The sequence below is a fragment of the Lygodium microphyllum genome, chromosome 9 (genome assembly GCF_053477565.2).
Source record: "Lygodium microphyllum isolate KBCC chromosome 9, Lygodium_microphyllum_v1.1.10, whole genome shotgun sequence".
In the NCBI taxonomy this organism is placed as follows: domain Eukaryota; kingdom Viridiplantae; phylum Streptophyta; class Polypodiopsida; order Schizaeales; family Lygodiaceae; genus Lygodium; species Lygodium microphyllum.
Genome location: NC_141143.1, coordinates 61170238 through 61194346, shown reverse-complemented (window position 1 = coordinate 61194346; position 24109 = coordinate 61170238). Strand labels below are relative to the sequence as shown.

At 42.9% G+C, this 24109-nt stretch overlaps 1 protein-coding gene across 5 annotated transcripts in view; it reads left to right on the top strand.

The window, feature by feature from the left end:
• The window catches only part of LOC148031092 (Inositol monophosphatase family protein), a 144800-nt gene that overhangs the window by 5564 nt on the left and 115127 nt on the right, over positions 1-24109 (top strand). For all 5 annotated transcript variants that reach the window (XR_015691977.1, XM_087685670.1, XM_087685669.1 and 2 more), the window contains exon 2: positions 23928-24027. Coding sequence is in view for 4 of the 5 variants with exons in the window: in XM_087685670.1 (XP_087541796.1) it covers positions 23928-24027 (100 nt within the window). In the remaining variant the exon portion in view is untranslated. The remainder of the gene's footprint in view (positions 1-23927; positions 24028-24109) is intronic.

Below are 24109 nucleotides of genomic sequence, written 5' to 3'. Positions count from 1 at the left end.
ATTTAGCAACCATTAGCTGAAGATTCTGTTCTTTTTGATGCTGAAAATGAGCAGCAACCTATTGTGCTACAGCCGGAAGATAATGGACAGCAAATTGATGCACATGATGGAAGAGGACAGTAAGAACACGCTGAAAACAGGTTACAGCAGCAAGAAAATGCTGAAAATCAGCCACTAGGTGATGGTGTGCACATACCTGAGGATGTAGGCCCATTGCCTATCAATACAAATCATTAGGTAAGAAGGTCTACATTTGTTAGAAGGCAGCCATAGAGGTTTCAACCATCTTTGGATTGCATTTTATTGATTAATGAAGGTGAGCCTTTGACATTTAGAGAGGCACAGTTATGTGAAAAGAAGAGAAAGTGGGAGGTTGCTATATAGGAAGAGATGAAGTTTCTGTATGCGAATAATACATGGGAGCTTGTACCTTTGCCCAAGGATAGGAAAGCTATTCCTAATAAGTGGGTTTATAAGGTGAAATGTATTGATGGAAAGCCCAAATACAAGGCATGTTTGGTCGCTAAGGGCTATACACAGAAGGAAGGCATTGACTTCCAGGAGGTTTTTTCACTAGTGGTAAAGATGACTACGCTCCGTGTTTTGTTTGCTCTCACAGCATCCTTGGATTTAGAGTTGGATTAGATGGATGTGAAGACTACCTTTCTTCATGGTGACTTGGATGAAGAGCTGTACATGAAACAACCCAAAGGATTTTGCTATTCTAGAGAAAGAGCATTAAGTTTGTAAGTTGAAATGCAGCTTATATGGGATGAAACAAGTCCTTAGACAGTGGTATAAAAAGTTTGATACTTTTATGCTTAGCCATGGATTCAAACGCAGTCGTGCAAATCACTGCTTATACACTAAAATGGTTGATAATGGAAGCCTTATTGTATTGGTTTTATATGTGGATGACATACTGATTGCAAGAAAGCATAAGAGTACTTTACATAGTCTTAAAAGGTAGATGAGTTCAGCCTTCTCAATGAAAGATTTGGGAGCAGCTGAACATGTTTTGGGCATGCATATTAAAGAGAGAGAGGGCAGCACTTGTTGTTTCTCTCACAAGACAAGTACATCAGCAAAGTACTTGAGAGATTTAATATGGTTGATGCTAAGCCTCTTGGTGTGCATTTACCGCCATATACAAAGCTTAGTAAAGCTGATTGCCCAAAAGATGATGCAGCAGTTTCTGCTATGAAGGGCATATCTTATGCATCAGCTTGTGGTTCTTAAATGTACTCCATGGTTGCAACTTATTTAGACATTGCTCATGCAGTGGGAGTTGTTAGTAGATTCATGTCTAACCCTGGCAAACCGCATTGGGAAGCAATGAAATGTACCTTTAGATACTTAAAAGGTACACAAGACAAGTGTATAGGCTATGGAAAGAGTACACTAGGGTTGCAGGGATTCTGTGATTTGGACATGGCAGGAGATCTTGACGCTAGAAAATCTACCAGTGGGTATGTCTTTACTTTGGCTGGTGGGGCTATTTCTTGGTGTTCAAGGTTGTAGAAAATTGTAGCACTGAGTACCACAGAGACTGAATATATTTTAGCCACAGAAGCTTCTAAGGAAGCTATTTGGCTTGGCCATTTGGTCAAGGATTTTGGTCTTTCTTCACGTACTCCAGTGCTTGGTTGTGATAGCCAGAGTGCAGTATGTCTGGCTAAGAATGCAATGTTTCATGCACGTACCAAACACATAGATGTTCGGTATCATTTCATTCGACAAATCTTGGATGATGGTCTTGTTGACTAAGGTAAAAACCCAAGATAACCCTATAGATGTTCTCACTAAAAGCCTTGCAAAGGCTTAGCATGAGCATTGCATTTGACTATGGGAGTTGGATAGTTTAAAGGTATCACTTCGGGCCTTTAAGTGAGAGGTTGTTGGCCCCTTTGGGTGTAAATTTCCATTAATCCCGTGTGTATAAACTTACAGGTGTGAACAAACCCTTTACTTGTATCCTAACATATAAATACATTTTTATTCTTTATGTACTGTTCAACATTGGTACACTCACATTCAATTCCCTCACTCAGCTCTCAGCTCTGTCCTTGCTCATTCCTGTCTCGCACACCATAGCACTCACACTCCAATACTTTTTGTTTAGCCATGTGTGCTAATGTACCTAAGGATGGCTTGAAACTCTAGGATGTTGAGGGTGCTTTACTTACAAAGGAAATAAACAGAAAGAATGTGGATGTCTCATGCACTTCTCATGCATTGATTGTTAGGGGTAGCCATGATGATAAGAGTGGTAATGACCGCCATGGTAGAGACTTATAGAGGTCTCAATCTCGTAGTGTTTCGTAGTAAACCTCATGGTCATAGGTCCTCTATGACATGCCATTATTATGGAAAGCAAGATCATATTCGGCCGCAATACCATAAGATGCGCGATGATAAGTGCAAAGAGAAAGACAAGGGTAAAGTGCAGGAAAAGATTGATGATCACATCATTGTCTCTACTAAGTTCAGTGTAAAGATTGAAGAGATAAATGTAGTGCAACTTGAGTCAGATGATGAGTATATCTTAGTAGCTTCCTCTCTTGATGCTTCTTAGTTGACAGATGTTTCGCCTACATATTTTCAGTTTTGGTTGCTTGATTCAGGGGACTTCTTTTCATGTTACCTCGCATAGGGATTGGTTTAAGTCCTATTGTAGTATGATAAGTTTTATTAGATTGGGAAATGACTTGGCTTTGATATTATTGGGATTGGGGATGTACGGCTGCAGTTTCCTTTAGGCAACTCTTGCACTCTGCATAATGTATGTCATGTACCGCGGCTTTGACCAATAGCCTTCTATTTGCTAGATAGTTGGATTATGTAGGCTATTATGTACCTTTTGGCAATTCCACATGGAAGATTACTTGTGGGAATCTTATTTTTGCTCGAGGTGCCAAGGTTGGTAACCTCTATCCTTTATTTGTGTCTAAATCCCTTGACCATGTTTTGGCTGTGGCTAACATACCACATGTATCTGTTAGCTTGGCTATGTTATTTATGTTAGTTTGTCATTTGCTAGTTGTGAGCTCCTATCAAAGTTTGATGGAGACATAGGAGCTTTGGCAGTTTAGGTGCATTTTCTTAAGTTGTTGTTAGCTTCATGTGTGCATTACTAGGCCAGTTTCTGCTTTTCACAGTTTTGCTTACACCTACAAGAAATTGTCATTGTCACTTGGGATTTTTTCGAGGCCTCCCTATATTTTTTTTGATATTTTTCAGAGAGTGACCAGCATTTATTGCTGGTTGGCTAGCATTATGGCCCCTACCTCTCTCTTTGCTTCTCTTTGTGTTTGTGTTTCTTTTCCGTTGCACACTCTCACACGGTATCATTGCCTAAGTGAGGACACAATCTAGAGATTTCTTGTAGAAGGGTAGGTTTTCATCGCAGAGGAGTAGTGCGGATTTATTGAATGCAGATTTTCAGCCTGCGTTTGCTGCACTCACTGCCCGTATAGGTGGTACACTGTTCGTTTGACCTTCCTGGTAGCGAGGCGACCTCTCTAGAAGGCTAGGCGACAACATCTTGATCAAGCGACTGTTGGGTTGACTCACGCCTACGCTCACAGAGGAGTGTCAGTGATCCTCGGTAGGACACGGGGGCACTTTTTACTCTCCTTACGAGAGGTTTTTTCCCCCAGTTATATTCTTCTTTATTTTATGTGCTTATGTTACACAGTTCGGGCACTTATTGTGTTTTACACCTTTCAGGTGTGAATGCACATTAACAACCCTAAGGTTTAAGGGTTGTAATTTGTGCTTGCACATTACTCTTTGATTATTGTATTGGGAGTTGTGTATTCACTTTCATACTCTCTTCACTATCAACTGTGTACTCTTAGTTGAGCTTCGATCTGTCCCATCTCTCACATTTGATAATAGAGTTGAGATTCAGCTCAGCTTCAGCTCCCTTCTAGCAGCACCCGGATCTGTTAGCTGGTTGCAGCACCAGCTGTTTTGGTCCAGTCAGACGCCCGTCAGCTCAGCCAGATTTGCTAGCTGCCAGCTAGCACCACCTGTCTGTAGTGCCACCAATAGCACCACCAGCAGCCAGCGTGCTGCCTAGTGCCCTGCCCTGGTCAACTGCGCTTTGTCCAGCAGCTCCGCCACAGCTCCGCCACAGCTCCCAGCTTTTGCCTGCACCTCCTGGTTGCCAGTGCTCTCTGTGCCCTGTCCTAAGCTGCTGCCATGAGCCAGGTGCCTGCTAGCTTGGCTGAGTGCCGCTTGTCTCTGCTCCAGCTCTACCCCTCCAACATCTTGATACCAGGCCAGTTGGCTCAAAGCCAACGTTAGAGGTAAAAGGAGAAATTTATCCATTTTTAAATTGAAAATTTGAATTTCAGATAGGGGCTTTTGCTTGGGCAGGCTATTTCTGCTCCTAGACTTGTTTGGGACACATTTATTGCAGAAATTTCTTAAATTTCGGGCCAGAAATTTGGGGTTTTTGGGTTCAGTGCAGACATTGGCAAATATACATCAGGTCCAGTCTAAAATAGACTGAAATTGGACATTTTGGACAATAAATTTTGGGGCTTTTGCATTTTTTGTATTGCTGAGCATTGTTTGTGCATTTGACACTGTGTACATCGGATAGTTTTGACAGAGTGTGATCAGATTTATTAATTACAGTGTGATGCTTGCTGTAATTTCTGGAAATTCTCAAATTTCCAGGTTGGTCTAGCTTTAGGTCTTGCTCTTGTGCTCTTTGAAAAGGCGACATTTGCCATGGGAAATTAGGGACAGAGGGATGTATTCACATATGTTTCCAGGGAGGATAGATTGGATGGTAACAACTATTCTCTATGGTCTTTCATGATGAAAAATGTGTTGATTGCGAAAAATCTTTGGGATTAAGTTAGTGGTAAAGAAGTTTGTCTTGGAGTCGTGGCTCCTCCAACACCTCCTGTAGGAGGATGTGGTCGAAGGCCCACTCCAGCTCAGCCACTTCCCCAAAGAACAACAATACAAAAGGCTTGGGACACATGGGATGCTCAAGCATTGTGATTGATTGCATTGCCAGCTCATAGTCTATAATCCCGCACATACGGTCTGCAGCTTCTTCACGAGAAGCATGGCTGACACTTGAGCAGATGTTAACTAGAAAAAATGAGACACGTATCACTTTCTTGAAGAAAGAGGTTGAGAATGTGAAGATGGATGAAGGTGATTCCATACAGAATCATCTTAACAAAATAAAGGACTTGCGTGAGTAGGTAATGAATGCAGATGAGTATTCTTTGGATGCACAGTTGATCTCTACTACTTTGAATTCATTGTTGTCCTCTTATTAGGCCTTTCATACGGCCCTGAATTTCACCATGAGAATTTCTCCGCAGTCACTTACTTTCCTTCAGTTGGTTAGTTTTCTCCTAGAAGAAGAGCAAACAAGAAAGAAGAGTGGGGTGGATGTAATAGCCTCTGAATAGGCTTTTATAGCGAGGTAGAAGGGCAAGGGCAGCCAGTCTAAAAATGCTCCATGCAGAGTTCTGGAAGTTCAGGTACTTCACAGAGTAGTAAGAAACAGGGGGGCATGCAAGCCAAGAAGGGTGAGTGTCACTATTGTAAGAAGCCAGGTCATTACATCATGGAATGTAAGAAGCGCATAGCCAAGGAGGAGTCATGGATGTCTATTTCTGATGCACCTTCTACTGCTACTGAGTCCGCGCCTTTTGTTGTAGATCGTGACTACTATTTCTACACTTGGTGCTACTATTCCGTTTGGACTGATTGGTGAGATTGGCCATATCCTTGTTTTGGAGGGACCAGGACATTCAACAGGTCTGGCTATCCATCTCCTTCATCATAGCTAGGCCTTGCGTTAGGTTCATATAACCCTTTTGAGTTGTATGAGCCAAAACCCTCTTATGTTTCTCCTTTTGGTATGTAGGATCCATATGGTTTCCAATACGTTAACTTTAATAGAGGAGACTCTCGAAGTAGACATCCTTCATCAAGCATATCTCTACCATCTGTTTCATTTGAGCACATAAACCACACTTCTTAACTCCCTCCCATCCACATTTTGATCTACTCACATCTTTATTCCAAAATCTTCTTGGATTATACTCCACTTCTACTCAAAGCCCACTAGGGATTGGGTCTTCTATATTTGCTCCTAACACTCTCTTTCTCCATTCTACCATCTATCTACCATCCAATCATTCCACCTCTTGGTGCATCGTTAGGGGGAATGCTACCCTTTAACGCTGTACCTTCCACATAATCCCACTTTACCACATCTTTCCATTGTGGGACGATTGTGATGGAAATCCTTCTCACTATCCTTGGACACTCCCAACGATCATTATATTATTTTAACCCTATATTAGTGCTAGCATACTCCAATATATTCACATTAGAGAAAATTTGAGGTCAAAAAATGGCATTGATGAGAGAGTTTGACCAAAATATTCCCTCAAAAAATGGGGGCACAATAAAATTTTCGCAAATGAACTCCAAATTTATCAGAGATTTCCCTCACAAGAACTTTGTTGTTGTCCTAACATCTTTCTCAAGAGAGTGGCCGTTGCCTCAATCCATTGTGTCAAGTAGTTTATCAAAACAATAATATATTTAGCCTATGAGTAATAGACTACAAGACTTATAGCTCCCCGGCCGCGTCATCCTCCTCCTTCTCCTCCTTCCCCTCCTCCTCCTCTTCTCCTCCCTCCCTACTCTCTTATATCTATCTCGATTCTCTCTTCCCCCTCGGGCCCCAACCCCCATCTCTCTTCATTCTTGAATCTTGAAAGTTAAAACTTGAAAGGCTCAACTGTTTCTTTCTCTCTTTAACCTCCAAGTATTGTTAGTATACTTGTAATTTGTAAATTGTGGTTGTAGGTAGGCCCCTTGAATGTGGTGCAAGTTGTTAACGAGAATGCATTGAATTGTTTGCATATGGGCCATTTGCTTGAGGCTGAGTTTCCCATGATTGTGTGGACTCCATGTACAGGTCATTGTTTGGACTTGCTCATGGAGGACATTGGGAAGCTCAAGTGGGTGAAGAGGTGGTCTGCAAAGCTACATCAGTTGTCACCTTCTTCATGGTAAAGGTAAAGGTACTTGCGATGTATCGTGAGCATAGCACATTGGAGTTGAAGAAGCCTTCTTCAACTCACTTTGCTTACATGTGGTTATTATTGGAGTGCCTTTATGAGGTGCGGTCCGCCACATAGTGATGTCCACTCTATGGAATGAGTGGGATAAGCACGAGAGAGAGGCGGCTAAAGCCATGCAACACTTGTGCCTTAATGAGCAGTTTTAGCAAAAAGTCCATACCGTTGTCATTGTCATGACTCCCTTTTATTGGGTATTACATATGAGTGATTGCGAGGGGTCCACCACCATGGGCCTTCTCGTTCACTTCTTTAGAGCGGCATTGGTGGAGGCACGTGCTTGTATAGTGATCACAGAGACACAACGTGCACATGTTTTAGAGATAGCAAAGAGGAGATAGGCATGGATGCATAAGCTCATCCATGCTTTTGCCGCATTGGTACATCCGGCCTATAAGTCATCGGTGGTCATGGATGATAGAGAGCTCCGTTCGGACTAGCTTGCGTATTTGACTTGTGTGGTTCATGTGGATGATATCACAATGCAGTGCTGGAGGAGCTAGGATGCTATGCAAATCAGAGAGGGCATGTGGCTTTTGTTTCTCCCACTTGTTGGAGGAGAGAGTCACTTGTGAAGCCTTTATTTTAGTGGCAAAATTTTGGATATGCATTGGAGACCCTTCAGTCCTTAGTCATGAGGGAGCTTGCCCAAGATTGCTCTTGAAGTGCATTTGAGAGAAACGTGAGTGCCTATTTTTTCATTCACATGAAGATTCGCAATTGGCTTAGCATACGACAATTAAAGCGGCTAGTCTATTGCCATAGTAACTTACGCATGATGAGGGCTAATGAGCATCAGTAGTTTGAAGCATGTAAAGTTTAAACACTTAACCATAAAACTTAAAAATTATTGTTTTAAACTTTAAACTTTGAGGTTTATACTTTAGTATTTACAATGTTATATGCATTGTGTAGGTGAATGTTGATACATTCAAGTTGACATGTGACACTCTTCCGAGTGTACATCAGGAGATAGACGAGGAGGAGGAAATGATTTCTGCAGAGCTCTATAGAGAGCTTATAGTAGCAAATACTTGTGATACTCGTAGTTAGCGTGCTCGTAGGTGAAGAGTTCTCGAGTAGCTGGTAGTAGGGGCATGGTCATTCGACACCCTCCAATATTGTGGAGGGGTGGTTCGAGTGGCTTGCAGACATATGTAAGGTGGAGCTTTAGTAGCTCACATCCTGTGCCTCATGATGACATCCCCCCCCTTACCTACACAATTGCCATCTAGGGAGCCATCAGATGATGATGGTAACCTCATCAAGGAGGAGAGTATGAGTGTGTCTCATCATCCAATGCCGAGGAGCCATCTTCAAACTCTCTTGATGAGTACTTAGATGGTTCTGACGATGATGATGATGATAGTGATGGCTCATCATAGATTCATATCTCTTTTATGTATCTACTATCATTGTATCCACATGCATGATGCCACTATGATACACTAGACTGTAGTTGTATCGCATGTTTTGCGTAACCCATGCGACCGTGATGATTACCCTCATGTATTCATCTTATTTTGTAATGAAATGGCTATTTTCACTTTAAACATATATTCTATCATTTAATGATTTATGGTTTAAAAAAAAACATATTTTTTTTGGGTACTAATATTGTACTGTATCTTATAAAATCATAAGGTACCATTTAGTACCATATTTTATCGTATTGGACAATTCATACCTAACAACTATGGCCATAACTAATGTTAAGTTAATGTAAGGGTTTCTTCTTGAGTTCCACTCTCAATTACAACATTTTTCTCTCGCATTTGAGCATTGGAGTCATCTCATTGACGGCTATGTGGCATGAGTTTACAGTCGATGTGTCAATCACGATTTTGCACTTTCTATTAAGGAAGGGGATGATCTAAAAGTCAAGTTGGCTGAGTATCGGTGTTTACTAGCCGAGTTTGCCACTCTTGGCTTTATGAAGTTAGATGATGATCAGGTTACGTTCTTCTTGAACAAGCTGCCTGACAAATACTTCCATTTTATCTAGCACATTATCTCACTACCTAGATTGTCGACATTCTATGAGTTTGAGAATTAGTTTATCCGTTATGCGAGGTTTCATGATCAAGTCCACAAGAAGTCCTCCACACATCCATTCAGAGGGTCGAGGGTTGGTTGCCTCTTCTTTAGGAGGGAAAATCACCACCGGCAAGAACTCGCAAGATGCGAAGGCAAGCCAAAACAAGGGTGACACCACTTTCTCTGATTGAACCAAAGAAACATGATTCCTTTGGCAGCAAATTTCCAAGAAAAATAGGTTTTGCACACATTGTTAGAGATCGGGCCATGTGGATGAGGAGTGTTGTACGAAGACCCGAGGTCTTCCTCCTAGAAAACCACTGTAGATTGTTGCGATTGGCTCCACTTCGGCTAGCTAGTCTAGTGGGGATATGCCTCTCGCTATTGCATCATCTATTCCATCTACCCCAGAGGCTATTGGATATTTGGCACACAAACAGTCTCAACAGCCTATTTCCTTCACTACTCTTGAAGGATTGGTTGATTGGTTTGCTAGTGACTCACCTATTGTACTTTATGCATCCATTGCTAGGGTATCAACTACACCTTCTCCAACCTCGCTGTATGCAATGGTGGCCACACAATTAGTCTTTCTCTTTTTAGATTTCCACTACATACTTATGTACTCATTGCATTGCACTCGGCTTTACTTTCTTTTATTTTCAGATTTTTTTTTTGGAGCATTTCACTACTCACCTTTGTGCTTGCAGATTTTTTGATCTCTTTTGTAGGGTTTTGTATTCCTGTGTAGGGATAATATACAAGCTTGCACCAATCCTTCCTAAGTTGGAGAAAGGAGATACGCACTGTTTCTTTCATGGTTCCATCTACTTGGAGTTTTGCTCTTCTACCAGTATGGAGGCTTGTCCTCTTGTGGCGGATCGTGCAATATCCCTCTTGATGCTCTCATGGTGGTGACTTCTATCCTTGCTCTTCTAGGAGGGATGCTTCATCATCTTCATCCACATGGTTCTCGGTACCACATGAGGGTCTAGATCCTCAGACTCCTCTTCCTTCTTCGGCATTGACATCCAGGTTGAGAGGGCATTTCTACCCTTCTTGGTATTCTATAGGTTTCGGCTTGATTTCGACATCGGCCTTCCCCCCCTTGTTGTACCTTCCCATGTGCATTGCATAATTTCATCATCTTTGTACTAGGGAGCTTGGGCAATTGATCAATTTCCCCACGAGGAAAACTATCCAAGTGGCATTTGCTACATGAGGAGGTTCTTCAGTATGTAGCATCCTATGCATCCCCTTGTGCAAAGCACCATTGGATGGATCCTAAGCTATTTCCACGGGCGGATTACACCACCATTCTTCTTCACATGATACTTCATTTCCTTTCCCTCGTCATCGCAATCCTCAAGTGGATGGGTAAGCTTGTACTATTTTTGTGATGTGTTGGATGTACCATTTCTACTCCTGTCTTCTGGGTCAGTGCTATTTAATGAGTCGCCACCCCTAAAATTAACTTTTCACCATTAAAAAAAAACAAAACAAAGAAAGAAAACAAAAAAAGTTCAATGTGGTTCCATCTGCCTTTGCAGAGCTTGGTTTGCTGGGAATAAAGGGCCACAATGCCTTTTATACGTGCTCCGGTGTGAATCGACCCTTAGCACTTGTACTTTACATATGTCTATCTAAAAACCTAAAAGAGGTATATAACTAATCATACACACACATCATGCATCTCACACTCTCTACTTTCTACTGCTACTTACTGTGTGTGCCTTTCTCTACAATGGAGGAAGATAGGGTCCAAGGAAACATACAATCGTCCACTTGGGTAGCCTATGGCAAAGCATCCGGTGCTGGTCTGACGGGATGCTGGTCTGACGGGCGTGCGTGACGGGATGCTGGTCTGACGGGCGTGCTGGTCTGACGGGATGCTGGTCTGACGGGCGTGCGTGACGGGATGCTGGTCTGACGGGCGTGCGTGACGTGCGTGACGTGCGTGCTGACGGGACGCTGGTCTGACGGGATGCTGGTATGACGTGCGTGCGTGACGGGATGCTGGTCTGACGGGCGTGCGTGACGGGATGCTGGTCTGACGGGCGAGCGTGTCTGACGGGCGAATGTGTCTGACGGGCGAGCATCTGACGGGTGAGTGTCCCACGGGCGAATGACGGGCGGGCTGACGGGCGTGCTGACGGGCGTCTGACGGGCGTGGACGAGCGTCTGACGGGCGTCTGACGGGCAGGACTGTCGTGAGTGCCGCCACCAGGGAGCTGCTCTGCAAGGTCACGTCTCTGCACAGGGAGACAGCTACTGTCCTGCAGGACACGAATGTACTTAGAATGACATGAATGCTGGCTTGTCTGCTGTGTCCTGGGTGAATGTTCTGTGGCAGCAGTGACGAATGCAGACACTCTCAGACTGACACAAATGCAGGCACTGTGAATGTACTGTGGCAGCAGTGACGAATGCAGACACTCTCTCAGATTGCAGACACTCTCTCAGACTGACATGGATGCAAACTGACATGAATGCAAACACTGTGAATGTATCGTGGCAGCAGTGACGTATGCATACACTCTCCCAGATTGCAGACACTCTCTTAGACTGATATGAATGCAGACGCTGTGAATACACTGAGATTGCAGATATACTCAGACTGATGTGAACCTTGCATGCTGTGTGGACTGGAAACCTACGGGATCTCAGACTGACGCACATTAACATTTCATGTTACAGTCATACCTTATGATGCAGTCACATTGACAGTCTATGATATACTGTCTCTAGTTCATGCTAGAGTGATAGTTTATGTCACTGGCTTACTACTCTACCCAAACTGTAAACAGTTTATGCTATAGCGCATACTATAATTACGATGGAAGAAACTGACAATGAAGGAATCACAAAACCAGCCATGGAGACAATGTTTCATACACCGCCAAAGAACACGAGATACAAAACCTATGGGCGTAAAACCCGAGATTGGAATGTCTCTCCAGGGTCGAGTAGATATGGGAAGACATCCCGCAAAATTAATGAAACACTATATGAGGAGATGTTGACCATACTCCGTGCTGAAATACGTACCATGAGGAAGGAAATGGAAAAGGACATACAAGAGCAGGTTCGAGCTGAAATGATGGAAGAACTAAAAAAGGAGATGCAAACTTTGGATGCACGCATGGCAGAGAAAGACTCATTGATCTCTAATCTACAAGAAGAACTAGACGAATGCAAAAAGAAACTGGACACACAAAAGGAACCACAAACCACACCGGAACTACAAAAAGAAATGGATGTTTTAAAAAAGGACATGCACACCTATGCAAGTGTGGTGGAAGGCACCCAAAAGAAAATGGAGAATGTTGAGAATACCGTCAAAGAAAATGTAGAATGGATAGATGTGGCAAAAAAGAACAAAGGAATGCATGGCAACAAAGTGGAAGTCATGAATGCCACCTTGGAAGAAGAGGCAAAAAGGCGGGTACGCGCACTCCACGTAAGAGTGGTTGGACTAGACGAGAAAAGCTCCCCAATTGAAGATGCTACAGCTCTTGCCACCAAAATTGGAGCTACAAATGTACCCATCGTTGGGGCTTGGCGAGTCGGGAAGGCTGACACAAAAACAAAAGTCCTCATCTTGAAGTTTGGAGACCTGGAAAAGAAGAGAGCCTTCCTCTCTAAGAGGATCGCTCTCAAAGGAGAAAAGATCTACCTAGATGAAGACCTCACCCCAGCCCAGTTAGCCCACAGGAGGGAAAATATGCCACGTGTTCTAGAGGCACGGAAAGCAGGTAAATGGGCTGTATACAGAGATGGAAGAGTCATCATCACAGAGAAAAGGACGGCATGACGGTGCGCGGCCTATGAGACCCTGAAGTTCACACTGTGGAATTGCAATGGCTCCCTTAAGACAGATGTAGGTTATTTTGAGGATACTTTCAAAGGTATAGACATTGCTATGTATACTGAGACACATCAATGTAAAGACAGCCGTTTACCTGATGTATATGGATACAGATGGGAAAGTGTATATCGCCCTCAGCCTAGACGGCCTGGAGGGACGAGGGGATCAGGAGGTGTGGCAATTCTATTTAGAGAAGAGCTCCGAGATACAGTCCAAGTGGTACATAGAGATGTAGAGGCAAGATACATGTGGATCAGGTTACGTACAAGCAGAACTCGCGACATGTATATTGCCATATGCTATTTTCCCCCTGCATACTCTAAGTTTGCCCCTAAAGAGGCATCCCCGTATACACCACTATATGAGGACATAATGGGATACATGAGAATTGGGGATGTTCTACTAGCAGGAGACTTTAATGCACGCACAGGAAACAACCAATCTGCTTTCTTTGACACTAGTGATGAGATGTTCAGAGATATTGCATTAGATGAAGTGGGATTAGTTAGATCAGCCCAAGATAGAGAGATAACAGAATATGGAACACACCTACTGGCACTAGGAAGTGCACATGGTTTGGCCATCCTTAACGGGCTACCACAGTGGCCAAGATCTAATGGCTTCACATGTTGGAATAACAAGAAGGGGTCAAGCACAGTGGACTATTTGATTGGATCACCCAACTTGCTACCTGACATAAAAAGTTTTGAAATCTCGGACAGACCAATTGGATTAGTAGCAGACCATGCTATTCTAGCTTTCACAATGCAATATGGACATATACATGAAGCACAGTCACATATACCAAAATTACCACGCTATGATTTTGTGGAAGCGACCTCACACATATACAGCATTACTGTGCGAGATGCATTGAGGGAGCTAGACACACAGGCCTCTCTGGATGAGTTTACAGGACAGTTGGCCGAGATAATACACACTTCAGCAGCATACGCTTTCCCACACACTACACCGTCAGATAAACCTCCACGAGGTAATGCTCCACAGAATGGCTGGTATGATGATGAGTGCAGAGAGACACGAGCACGTTTTCAGCAAGAGCTGGCACTTGGTATATGCACCCATAAGCATGCTCGAACACTCTTCAGACGGTTGGTACGCAAAAAGAAGCAGGAATACCTGAGCAGACTAGAAACAGAAATGTATTCCATGTTCTTGAGGCAGGACAGCAAGAGAGCGTGGAAAAAGATGCATGAGAGCCAGCCACCCCTACAAATTACTAGACCGGATGATTGGCATGGATATGCTTGCACACTCTATGATATCCCTGGCCAAGAGCCTATGCCACTCCCCTCAACCTCAAGACCAGCAAATTGCAGATTTTTCACAGAAAAAAAAGTGAGGAATGCCATATGGAAGCTGAAAAATGGAAGAGCCCAAGACCATGAGGGTTTAGTGGCTGAACACTTCACGCATGCCTGTGATATTCTAGCACCAACGCTGGCTCACATCTTTAATAGGGCAGTTTGTGAGGGATTTCCAACCTGTTGGTCAGACCATATTATTGTGCCGCTCTTTAAGAGTGGAGACCCCGCGCTACCTAGTAACTACCGAACTATCATGATTGGACACATGCTGGCCAAGATATATGGCTCTATCGTGGAACAAGCGTTGAGTGAATGGGCCGAGATGCATGGCCTGAGGTCAAAAGGTCAGGCTGGCTTCAGGAGGGGACATACAACTCTAGACCATATCTTTACGTTGAGGGCAATCATTGAAGAAGGCAAGGCATTCAAGAAAAAGATCTATTGCTGTTTTGTGGACTTTCGCAAGGCCTTTGACACAGTGCCACGTGCTAGACTCATGAAAAGAATGCAAAACATTGATGTGCCCGTAGAGATACAGTGGAGTATCTATGCCCTATATGAGACAGTGACAGGCAGAGTACGAACACCTGAGGGCATCTCAGATACAGTCAATAGCACCATTGGGGTGAAACAAGGCTGTCCACTTTCACCGACACTTTTTGGGCTGTATATAGATGAAATTTCAGAATATGTGGATAGGACAGGTGGGGCCGGAGCCAGCCTAGCTGGAGTGCTGATACCATTACTGCTTTATGCCGATGATATTGTACTTATATCTGACTCACCTGAGGGACTAAATAGACACTTGGATGCATTATCAGCTTTTTGCAGAGATAGAGATCTTAAGGTGAACCTTGGGAAAACTAAAGTTATGGTATTTAACACTTCAGCTGCTTGGGTGACAAGAGCTGAGCACCAGTTTACTTTTGACGGAGAGCCAGTGGAGATGGTTAGGCAATATGTTTATTTGGGGGTCACATTGAAGGGACCACAGTTCTCTTGGAGAGAGACATCAGAGGCTCGTTTGGCAAAAGCATATGCAGCCTTAGGGGCATTGGAGAGGCAATGTGCTCACATACAATTTCATGAGCCGCGCACCAAACTGTGGCTTTTTGACACCTTGGTTACACCCACACTCCTATATGGGGCAGCTATTTGGGGTCCGAGTCTGTTTCACACGAGGAGACAGCCTTTGGGAGACCAGGATGGACCAGAGAAGGAATACTATGATGGATGGGAGCATATGGAAAGACCACTGGTCATGATGATCTCACGCATGATACGAGCGAAGAGCTCGACCCCACATGAGATTATCAGAGCTGAGTTGGGGGCATCACCCATGGTGGCTGAGGCCTTGGTTCAGGCAGTGACTTTCATACATAGACTATGGGAGCTCCCCCAAGATAGATACCCACGGCTAGCCCTGGCCTCTTCTAGACAACTAGCAGCAGACGGTGACAGACACTGTTGGTATGCTCAGATGAGCACATGGATGCGTCTACATGGTCTGCAGATTGACAGACTACCCCCCTTTGACTATAGCCTGGATTGCCCTACACTTGACCTAAGCCGATCAGAGCTAAACCATGTGATCAGAGCAGACATACTGAAGTTAGATACGGAGAAGACCTGGATCCGACCCCCCTCGCCCCATGGCACGAGGATGGCACACTACCAGACCCACTTCCTCCAGGTATCTGAGGATGGTTTCATCACCCGACCCAATTACATGGACACACAGCTGCCTCATGGACTACGCACAGCTATTGGTCAGATCCGCACCTCATCCCACCACCTGAGGATTGAGACAGGTAGATGGGAGGGTATACAGACAGAAGAACGCATATGCCCACTATGCGACAGAGAGCCAGAGACAGAGGAACACTACATCTGCCGATGCACTGTATATTACGACATACGAGGTAGATACCACTGTCTGTTTCGAGAGGGTTTTGGACCCCTGAGACGGATCATGCAGTATGAGGATCAGAGATGCTTGGGATTTTTCCTCTTGGAGCTCCAGAGGCGCAGAGCAACAATTCTACGGAGTAGGAGGCCCCCACAGCTCGGCTCACATAGACAGAGAGCAGTCACTGACTTTTTCATGGATACACGACAGAGTATGGCAGATACCACTACTACTGCCACACAGCCTACAGGAATACATCATCATTGGACCTCATCTTCTGTAGGTGTCCCTTTGGATAGAGCAGTGGCACTTAGCCGGTCTAGGCGCCCACGTCCACCCGGACGAAGGCCTAGACATCCACACCACAGACAAATTAAAGCCATCATTGAGCGCCACAGGAGACAGATGCCAAGACGCCTTAGCTATGCAGAGATACACTTCCCTAGAGAACAGACATATCATTGATGGAGAGTTTTCCTTTCTCTACTCTCACTTTCAGATCACTGACATGTTTCCCTTTATGGGACACTATTTCATTTCATTTCATTTCCTTTTCAGTCTTATAGGCATGTTCTTCATCTTTCTTCTCGTTCTAGATGAGAAACACACCATCATCATTGTATGTACTGTTTTGGTCTCATAGGCCACATTGGCCTTTTAGAGACGTTAATATACTCTCTCTCTCTCTCTCTCTGTGTGCCATTGCCATTGTTGAACATCACATCTCCATTGCACATATACCACTTCAAACTGGTATTAGAGCTGAAGGTTATTGATGTGCACGCTTCCCGGAGTTCACTCGAGCTGTGCCAACAGTAGACCGTCTTTGGTTTGGATCAGGTGCCAGCTACATAGGCAGCACGCAAGTCATAGGTCATAGGCTGCAGTCGATCGCAGGCATCAGATCGCAGGTTAAGCGTCAAATGCAAGTCCACATGTTAGCGTAGGTGCTTGACAGGCAAGTGGCAACATCGCGGCAGGTCCCAGGTTGGTATAGGTCGCGAGCAACATCCCAATAGTCAACATTTTTTTAAAGCCAAAAAATTCACATTTTTTTTCACAAAAAAATTATCCTCAGTAAATTTTGGTGGGCTGTCACTTTCATGTAAGCATAGTTTGACAAATCTAAGAAATTGGGCAAATGCATTTACTCCTCAAAATTGGTGCTTTTGCCATATGACCAAAGATTTTACTCGAATGAGTAAAATTTGTGGAATTTGCACACATTCGAGTCTTAGAAATTGGGACTTTTCATGTAATTGGGAAAATTGCAATGGGATATGTACAATTTCTTGAAATTTTGACACATTGGACTCCGCATAATTTGGGGTTTTTGCAAAATTTGCTAAATTTGTGTCAAATTTGGTCTTGGTATATACTTGCAGTGTAATTTCCATGCAAATTGAATCTTGAGCATATTGGACCCCGGGCAAATTTGGGGCTTTTGCAAAATTAGTGAAATTTTGGTACAATTGGATTGTGGAATCTACTCTAGATTTATGTTTTATGCAAATTGAGTAGTTTGAGTAGAGAAATTTTGGGGCTTTTGACCGTGTGAGTCAAATTGTGCCCATGGATGCATTCGGAGCTGAAATTGTAGCTAAACTTTGGGGCTTTCTCATGCAATTGATGTACTAGCCCGTTTGCTACAATTGTGGTGTGCTGTAGCACACATTTTATGACCCTGAAAATTGATTTGTAGGTCTGAAATTTTTGCAATCATTTATTTTTCCATTGCTGGTTGGTACTTACTTTGTACCTTGGTTATTTTTGTGGCAGTTGGGCTCACATTTGTTGACTTTTGAGTCACTTTTGAATTGTAAATCATGGCTGGCAGTAGTAATAGGAGTAATCTTTTGCACATTAAGAAGCTTGAGGGTGCACACAACTTTGCTATATGGCAGAAGTAGTACTAAAATGTCTTGGTGCTTTGCTCTTTAACATAGAGAAATTGATATCTACTTATGATATGTGGCAAAGACTTGAGGAGTTATATGCTCAGAAAAGTGCAGCAAGTAAGGTTTATTGATTGAAAAAATTGATGGACCTTCATATGAAGGAAGGTACAGGCATGCTTGTACATTTAAATGAGTTTAACTCTATTTTCAGCTAGCTGATTGCTTTGGAATTCCACATTGATGAGGAGTTAAAGGGAACTTTTTTGCTATGTACTTTACCTGAAAGTTGGGACACTTTTAGAACAACAATGAGTAACTCCAATGCCATGCTGTTATATTCAGATGTGGAGAGCTCTTTACTTATGGAAGATCTAAACATGCAAAATAATTTAGCAAACAAGTCTTCCAATGCACAACATACTAGAGGCAAATCCCAATAGAAGTTTAATTTTGAAAACAAAGCACGTAGCAAGTCTCGTGGGAAAATGTAGAGTGCTATCATTATGGCAAGAAAGGGCATTTTAAGCGGGATTGCTTTAAGTGGAAGAAAGAGAAGGGCAAGGGAAAAAGTATTGATGATAGCAAAGATGATAAAAAGGACAACCAACATGCAAAGAAGAGCAGTGTGAAGGTAGAGGAAGTCAATGTAGTCAGTCACGAGAGTGACAATGGTAGTGATGTACTCTTTGCTTCTTCTTTTAGTGCACAGTCATTGATTGCAAATTTTAATGATGACATGTATACTTGGATTCTTGATTGAAGTGTTTCATTCCATGTAACACCACACTGTGAGTGGTTTTTCGACTACATTGGTGGTAGATATGGTGTTGTCCACTTGGGGGACAACTATGCATGTGACATTGTAGGGATTGGCTATGTAGAGTTGGTATTTTGGCATGATTTAGTATTCACCTTGCATAATGTGAGGCATGTACCCCAACTCAAGAAGAGCTTGATAAGCATAGGGCAACTAGATGATGAAGGCTATTGCACCATTGTTGGGGATGGCGAATGAAAGATATATAAGGGATCTAGGATTGTTGCTAAAGACTCTAAGAGTGACACTCTGTATCCATTACATGTATCTAGTATGCATGATTATGTTGTTGCCATAACCGAGCAGCCAAGTGTGTCTTTGTAGCATAGCCGGTTGGGCCACATGAGTCAAACTAGAATGAAAGTGCTTTCTTGTTTGGGTTATTTTCCGTGTTTGAGGTATGTTGATTTTGACCATTGTGATCATTGCATATTTGCAAAGCATTGCTCAGACATCACATAAACATTCTATTTCATTAAAATCTTCACCCTTAGGGTTGGTACATTTAGATTTATGTGAGATGCTAGGGTTGTCTCTAGGGGAAAATAAATATTTTATCACATTTGTTGATGATGCCATACACAAAGTATGGGTTTATCCGATCTGCCGTAAAGATGAGAAAAAATTCATGACAGCCATACACTTGATAAATTTGTCATTGAATAGGTCTTTGAGGGGGAGAGTCCCTCAAGAAGTGTAGTTGGGCAAGCCACCTTTATGTGCATACTAGAGAGTATTTAGCTGCAAGGCTTTTGTGTATGTACGCAAAGAAAACGCAACAAATTGGAGCCAAAGGCGAAAAGACTAAGGAAGTTAGAAGGGTTATGTTCCGAGAAAGAGATACCTATAGGACAACAAAGAGTGCTTGATATACAGGCAGGAACAGGTTGGACAATATGTTGAATCATTTGAACAGCGTTAATGCAGATTTGTTGGCTGAATAGCCAGCAAACACTGATCATTGGATCCATAGGTAGATCAAAAATACCAAACAACGATATAGGTTTATTCATGGTACAAATTATGTTGTTGATTACGTTATATTGACAGATTGTGGTGAACCGTCATGCTTCAAGGAAGCGATGGATAGAGAGGACAACAAGAAATGACATAAATCTATGCTGTCAGAGATGGAATCTCTAAAGAAGAATGGTAGTTGGAATTTGGTGCATTTGCCCAAGGGGCAGAAAGTCCTACCATGCAAATGGGTTTACAAGATGGTCACTTTTGGTTCCTCGCCAAAGTACAAAGCAGGACTTTTTGCAAAAGGGTACAAGCAAGAACATGGGATTGATTTTGATAAAATCTTTTCTTCTATACTCAAGATGACTACTTTGTGAACTATATTAGGCTTGGTTGCATGTGAGGATATGGAACTCATACAGATGGATGTAAAGATTACTTTCTTACATGGTGATTTGTACGAGGACATATATGCCACAACAGGAAGGCGTTGTGGGCAAAGGGCAAGAGCTATTGTCTCTGTAGTCTTGGTAGGCCACTGGGCGGCGGACATGCATCCTTTGTCCGATGTCCTAGCTAGTTTGGGATAGGACGCCTTGGGGTTAACATTGTCGGACTTCCCTTTTAGGCTCAGTTTTGGGGCTAAGAGGGGATGTTGAGCTAAAACACACTTTATTAGCTTTTTTAAACAACCCTAAAAACACACTTAATTAATGAAAAGTACAAATTTGGTACGCGGTTTGAGAGAGTTTCAGTGGTTTTCCAAAACTCTAATTTTTTGGGATACCCTTCAACATCTATAAATAGACAAGTTGTCCACCATTCATCCTCATCCCTTTAGTGCAAGTTCTCACTTCTTGTTGCGTTATGTCCATCTACCATCGCTAGTTCACAAACTGCCTTCGTGCATTTGACTCTCCATCAGCCAAGCAAGAGATGGCAGTTCTTCTTTGTCATTAGGTATCAGCACTACCGTTTGCGTTCGGCATTTTCATCCTGAGGCGGTAGCTAGCGACCAATTTCTCCTTGCTGGTGGCCATCCTATAGTTGTGTTTGCAGCTTCTTACTGTTGCCGCCTCCTGCTCTAGGCACCTTCTGTAGTACTGTTTTCTCAGTCACTTGACCCTCTAGTAATCTACATTGGTGTTTTTCTTGACTTTTGTACTCTGGCCGATGGTCAGTGCACTTGGGAACCGTCTTTGGTGGATATCACTCTTTGACACTGCATTGCTTTGCCCTTGGGTATTTTGTATACTCATTACATTCATTTATAACATTCATTCACTTCAGAGTTTGTTCTCTTGTGTTTGAGTTTTGAGTTTTCACATTTTGCGTTTTGCATTTGGGTTTTCAGTTTTGCTGGTCTTTGTTTGAGTCTTTGTGTTTCAGTCTTGGTTGTACATGCTGTGTTTCCTCAGTGCAAACCTTCGCATATCTTCACACCAAGTCCTATCACTATGAGCCACAATTCTAATCCACTACCGAGAGTATCTCATGAAGTCCGTCTAATCCAAATCCTCTCTCCACTCTGCCATCCTCTTGTACAAACAAAAATAAACACTCTTTCCATTGGTGGCTTCAATTGCAAGAAGAATATCAGCTATAGTGAAAAGCCCAACCCATGTTTGAGCAGTGTCAATATCTGTCCTCCACTCAAGGGGTGCACCTCTTTGATCCTCTTGATCATGTGTCTAGCCCCCTATGCCATGAAGTTTTTGCTTGAATGAGTAACTCCAGAAAAGGCAAACTACTCCCCTTACTATATGAGCTATCGGTGAAGAGAACCTCTTCCATGACAAGTCAGTTCTCTCCAAGGGTGTAGCCTCTCTGTCTTGAATAGTTGATTGAAGGTTTGTGACTATCTCAACTTCTCTTCAAGAGTGGCTAGGTCAATATGGTGAAGTCTTGCTGATGCTGATATCCAAGCCCAAATAAGCAATGCAACAGTCTGGTGTCAAGACCTTTCCCAACTCTCCAGTATGGATGTGCGAAAAAATCAAATGGATGTTGGGCTGTCATGGTCCTCTTGTGACAAGATGATCTAAACACAAAAGCACAATACTCATTGAATGACAAATCACTAATTGATAACACAGAACATAGTTAGGGTAGGGTAACTCAAAGACAATGAACACATATAATAATGAAATGAATGACTGCTGAATATACAATGCTCATGCAGCAAACACTCTATGCAAAGAGTGAATACTGTACCACAAACTCCTGTATCTTGAGGATTAGGGTAGGGGTAATGAGCTGGAGAGTGTGTCATACTCTGAACAAATCCCAAAACACATTAAGGCAGCCTTCGGATGTCGAACACCAGCAAACACAGCCTAGGAGTGCTGGATCTGATGCAGGCGGCAGTGCAGGAGAGAGAGAGACTGAAAACACTTGTGAGGAGAGAGACTAAAAACATAGGTGAGGAGAGAGAGACTAAAAACATAGGTGAGGAGAGAGAAAACAACAAATCACAGCCAGTTTAGGCTGGGCAACAACTGTAGGAGAGAGAAAACTGCCAAACGCAGCCAGCAAAGACTGGGCGACAGCTCGTAGGAGGAGGCGACAATTGAGGAGAGAGAAAATTGTGCAGGCGGCAGCTTCAGACAGCAAACCTAAGCTGGTTGATGACATGGTAGGCTGGCAATAGCAAGCAAAACCAGCAGTAGCAGTTAGTAGGCTAAAATCAGCTCTAAACAATGGATGGTAGGTTGGAAACAGGTGCCGGATTGTTGTAGACAGCAATGGCTAGCTTGAACCGCTATGTCCTCCATGTCCAAGGTATGGGCAGCAAGTTGAATGACCTGAAATCTGCAAAAACGAGATTAGGGAGAGTGGTGGGCTGCATGCGTATTTATAGAAATTTTTGGGTACCCAAATTAGGGTTTTGCATGTGGAACACAATAAGTCTCTAGGATTGCGTTTCTTTTTAAAATAAAAGGTTTTCTTCATAAATTAAGCATGTTTTGGGGTTGTTTTAGTCAAACTAATGCATTTTTAGCTCAACACCTCCATGAGCAGGAATAATGATCTCCCATCTCCATAGTAGTAACTTCTTGAATGGCTCCTTGCCTAGAAGGTCCCTCACAATAAGCTTTACCACATGCACTCTAGTGTAACTGTCCAGGTCAATGATTCCCAAATCGTCCCTAGATTTGGGCTGGATAATGACATGCGAAGCTACCTTATCCCTTGTAGGACTACCATTTCCACTTGACCAAATGAAGTTCCCAATGAACTGCTTGAACAGACCAATCCATGACCTAAAGAAGACCGAGCAAGAGGTTATATACCACATGGTAGCAAGTAGAATTTGGTTAGCCATTGCCACTCTCCCTGCTAATGATAAACTCACTACACTCCAGTATAGTAGCCTCTGCCTCATGCTCAAGAGTAGGGGTGCCAACTGCTGCTTCGATGTAAGTTGTGACATCAATCCACATGATAACCAAGGTATCTGACTTGAGTACCACAAGGAACCCAAGTAAAATGCTCTTGTGACCTCCAATCTAGTTGCTGAGTGTCACAAACCCAAAATCCCTACGATTTGTGCCAATTAATAAGAGCCCATGAGGCTCTACACACAACCTCCATTGCAGCTATGAAAGCTGCAATGTTCTCCTCAACCCCATCCAATACAGCTGTATCATCTGCAAAACATGGCTGATAGGACACCGCTTTAGATGGATTCCTTCGTATGAAATGTGGGGCAACTTCGACATAAATTAACTGTGACCGAAATGGAGCTGGACAGAATTATATTAAAGTAAATACTGCAGAGAATGATGAAAAATAATTTGTTCCTATGTTGGCCATAGCATAAGAATAGTATTGACAGGTTTACTTCAGTATTCATACCAGGCCTACATACTATCCAAAAAGCCCATTTTACATCTAACTTGTTTCTAATACTACAATCATTATTTGATAGAAAAGAAAAGAGTCATTGATATTTATGTATTGTGAATGTGCAGGATCACTATGTCACTTAGGCCTTTTGGCGAGTCAGTATACAGGCATGAGATTGAAGCAGCCATTGAAGTTGTAGAAAGAGCATGTCATCTTTGTATTACAGTATGTATGGATTTTGTTTTTTTTCAGTCAAAGAAAATTCTATCAAAAGACATCTCAGCAGTGATACCGTGTCATATTTGTG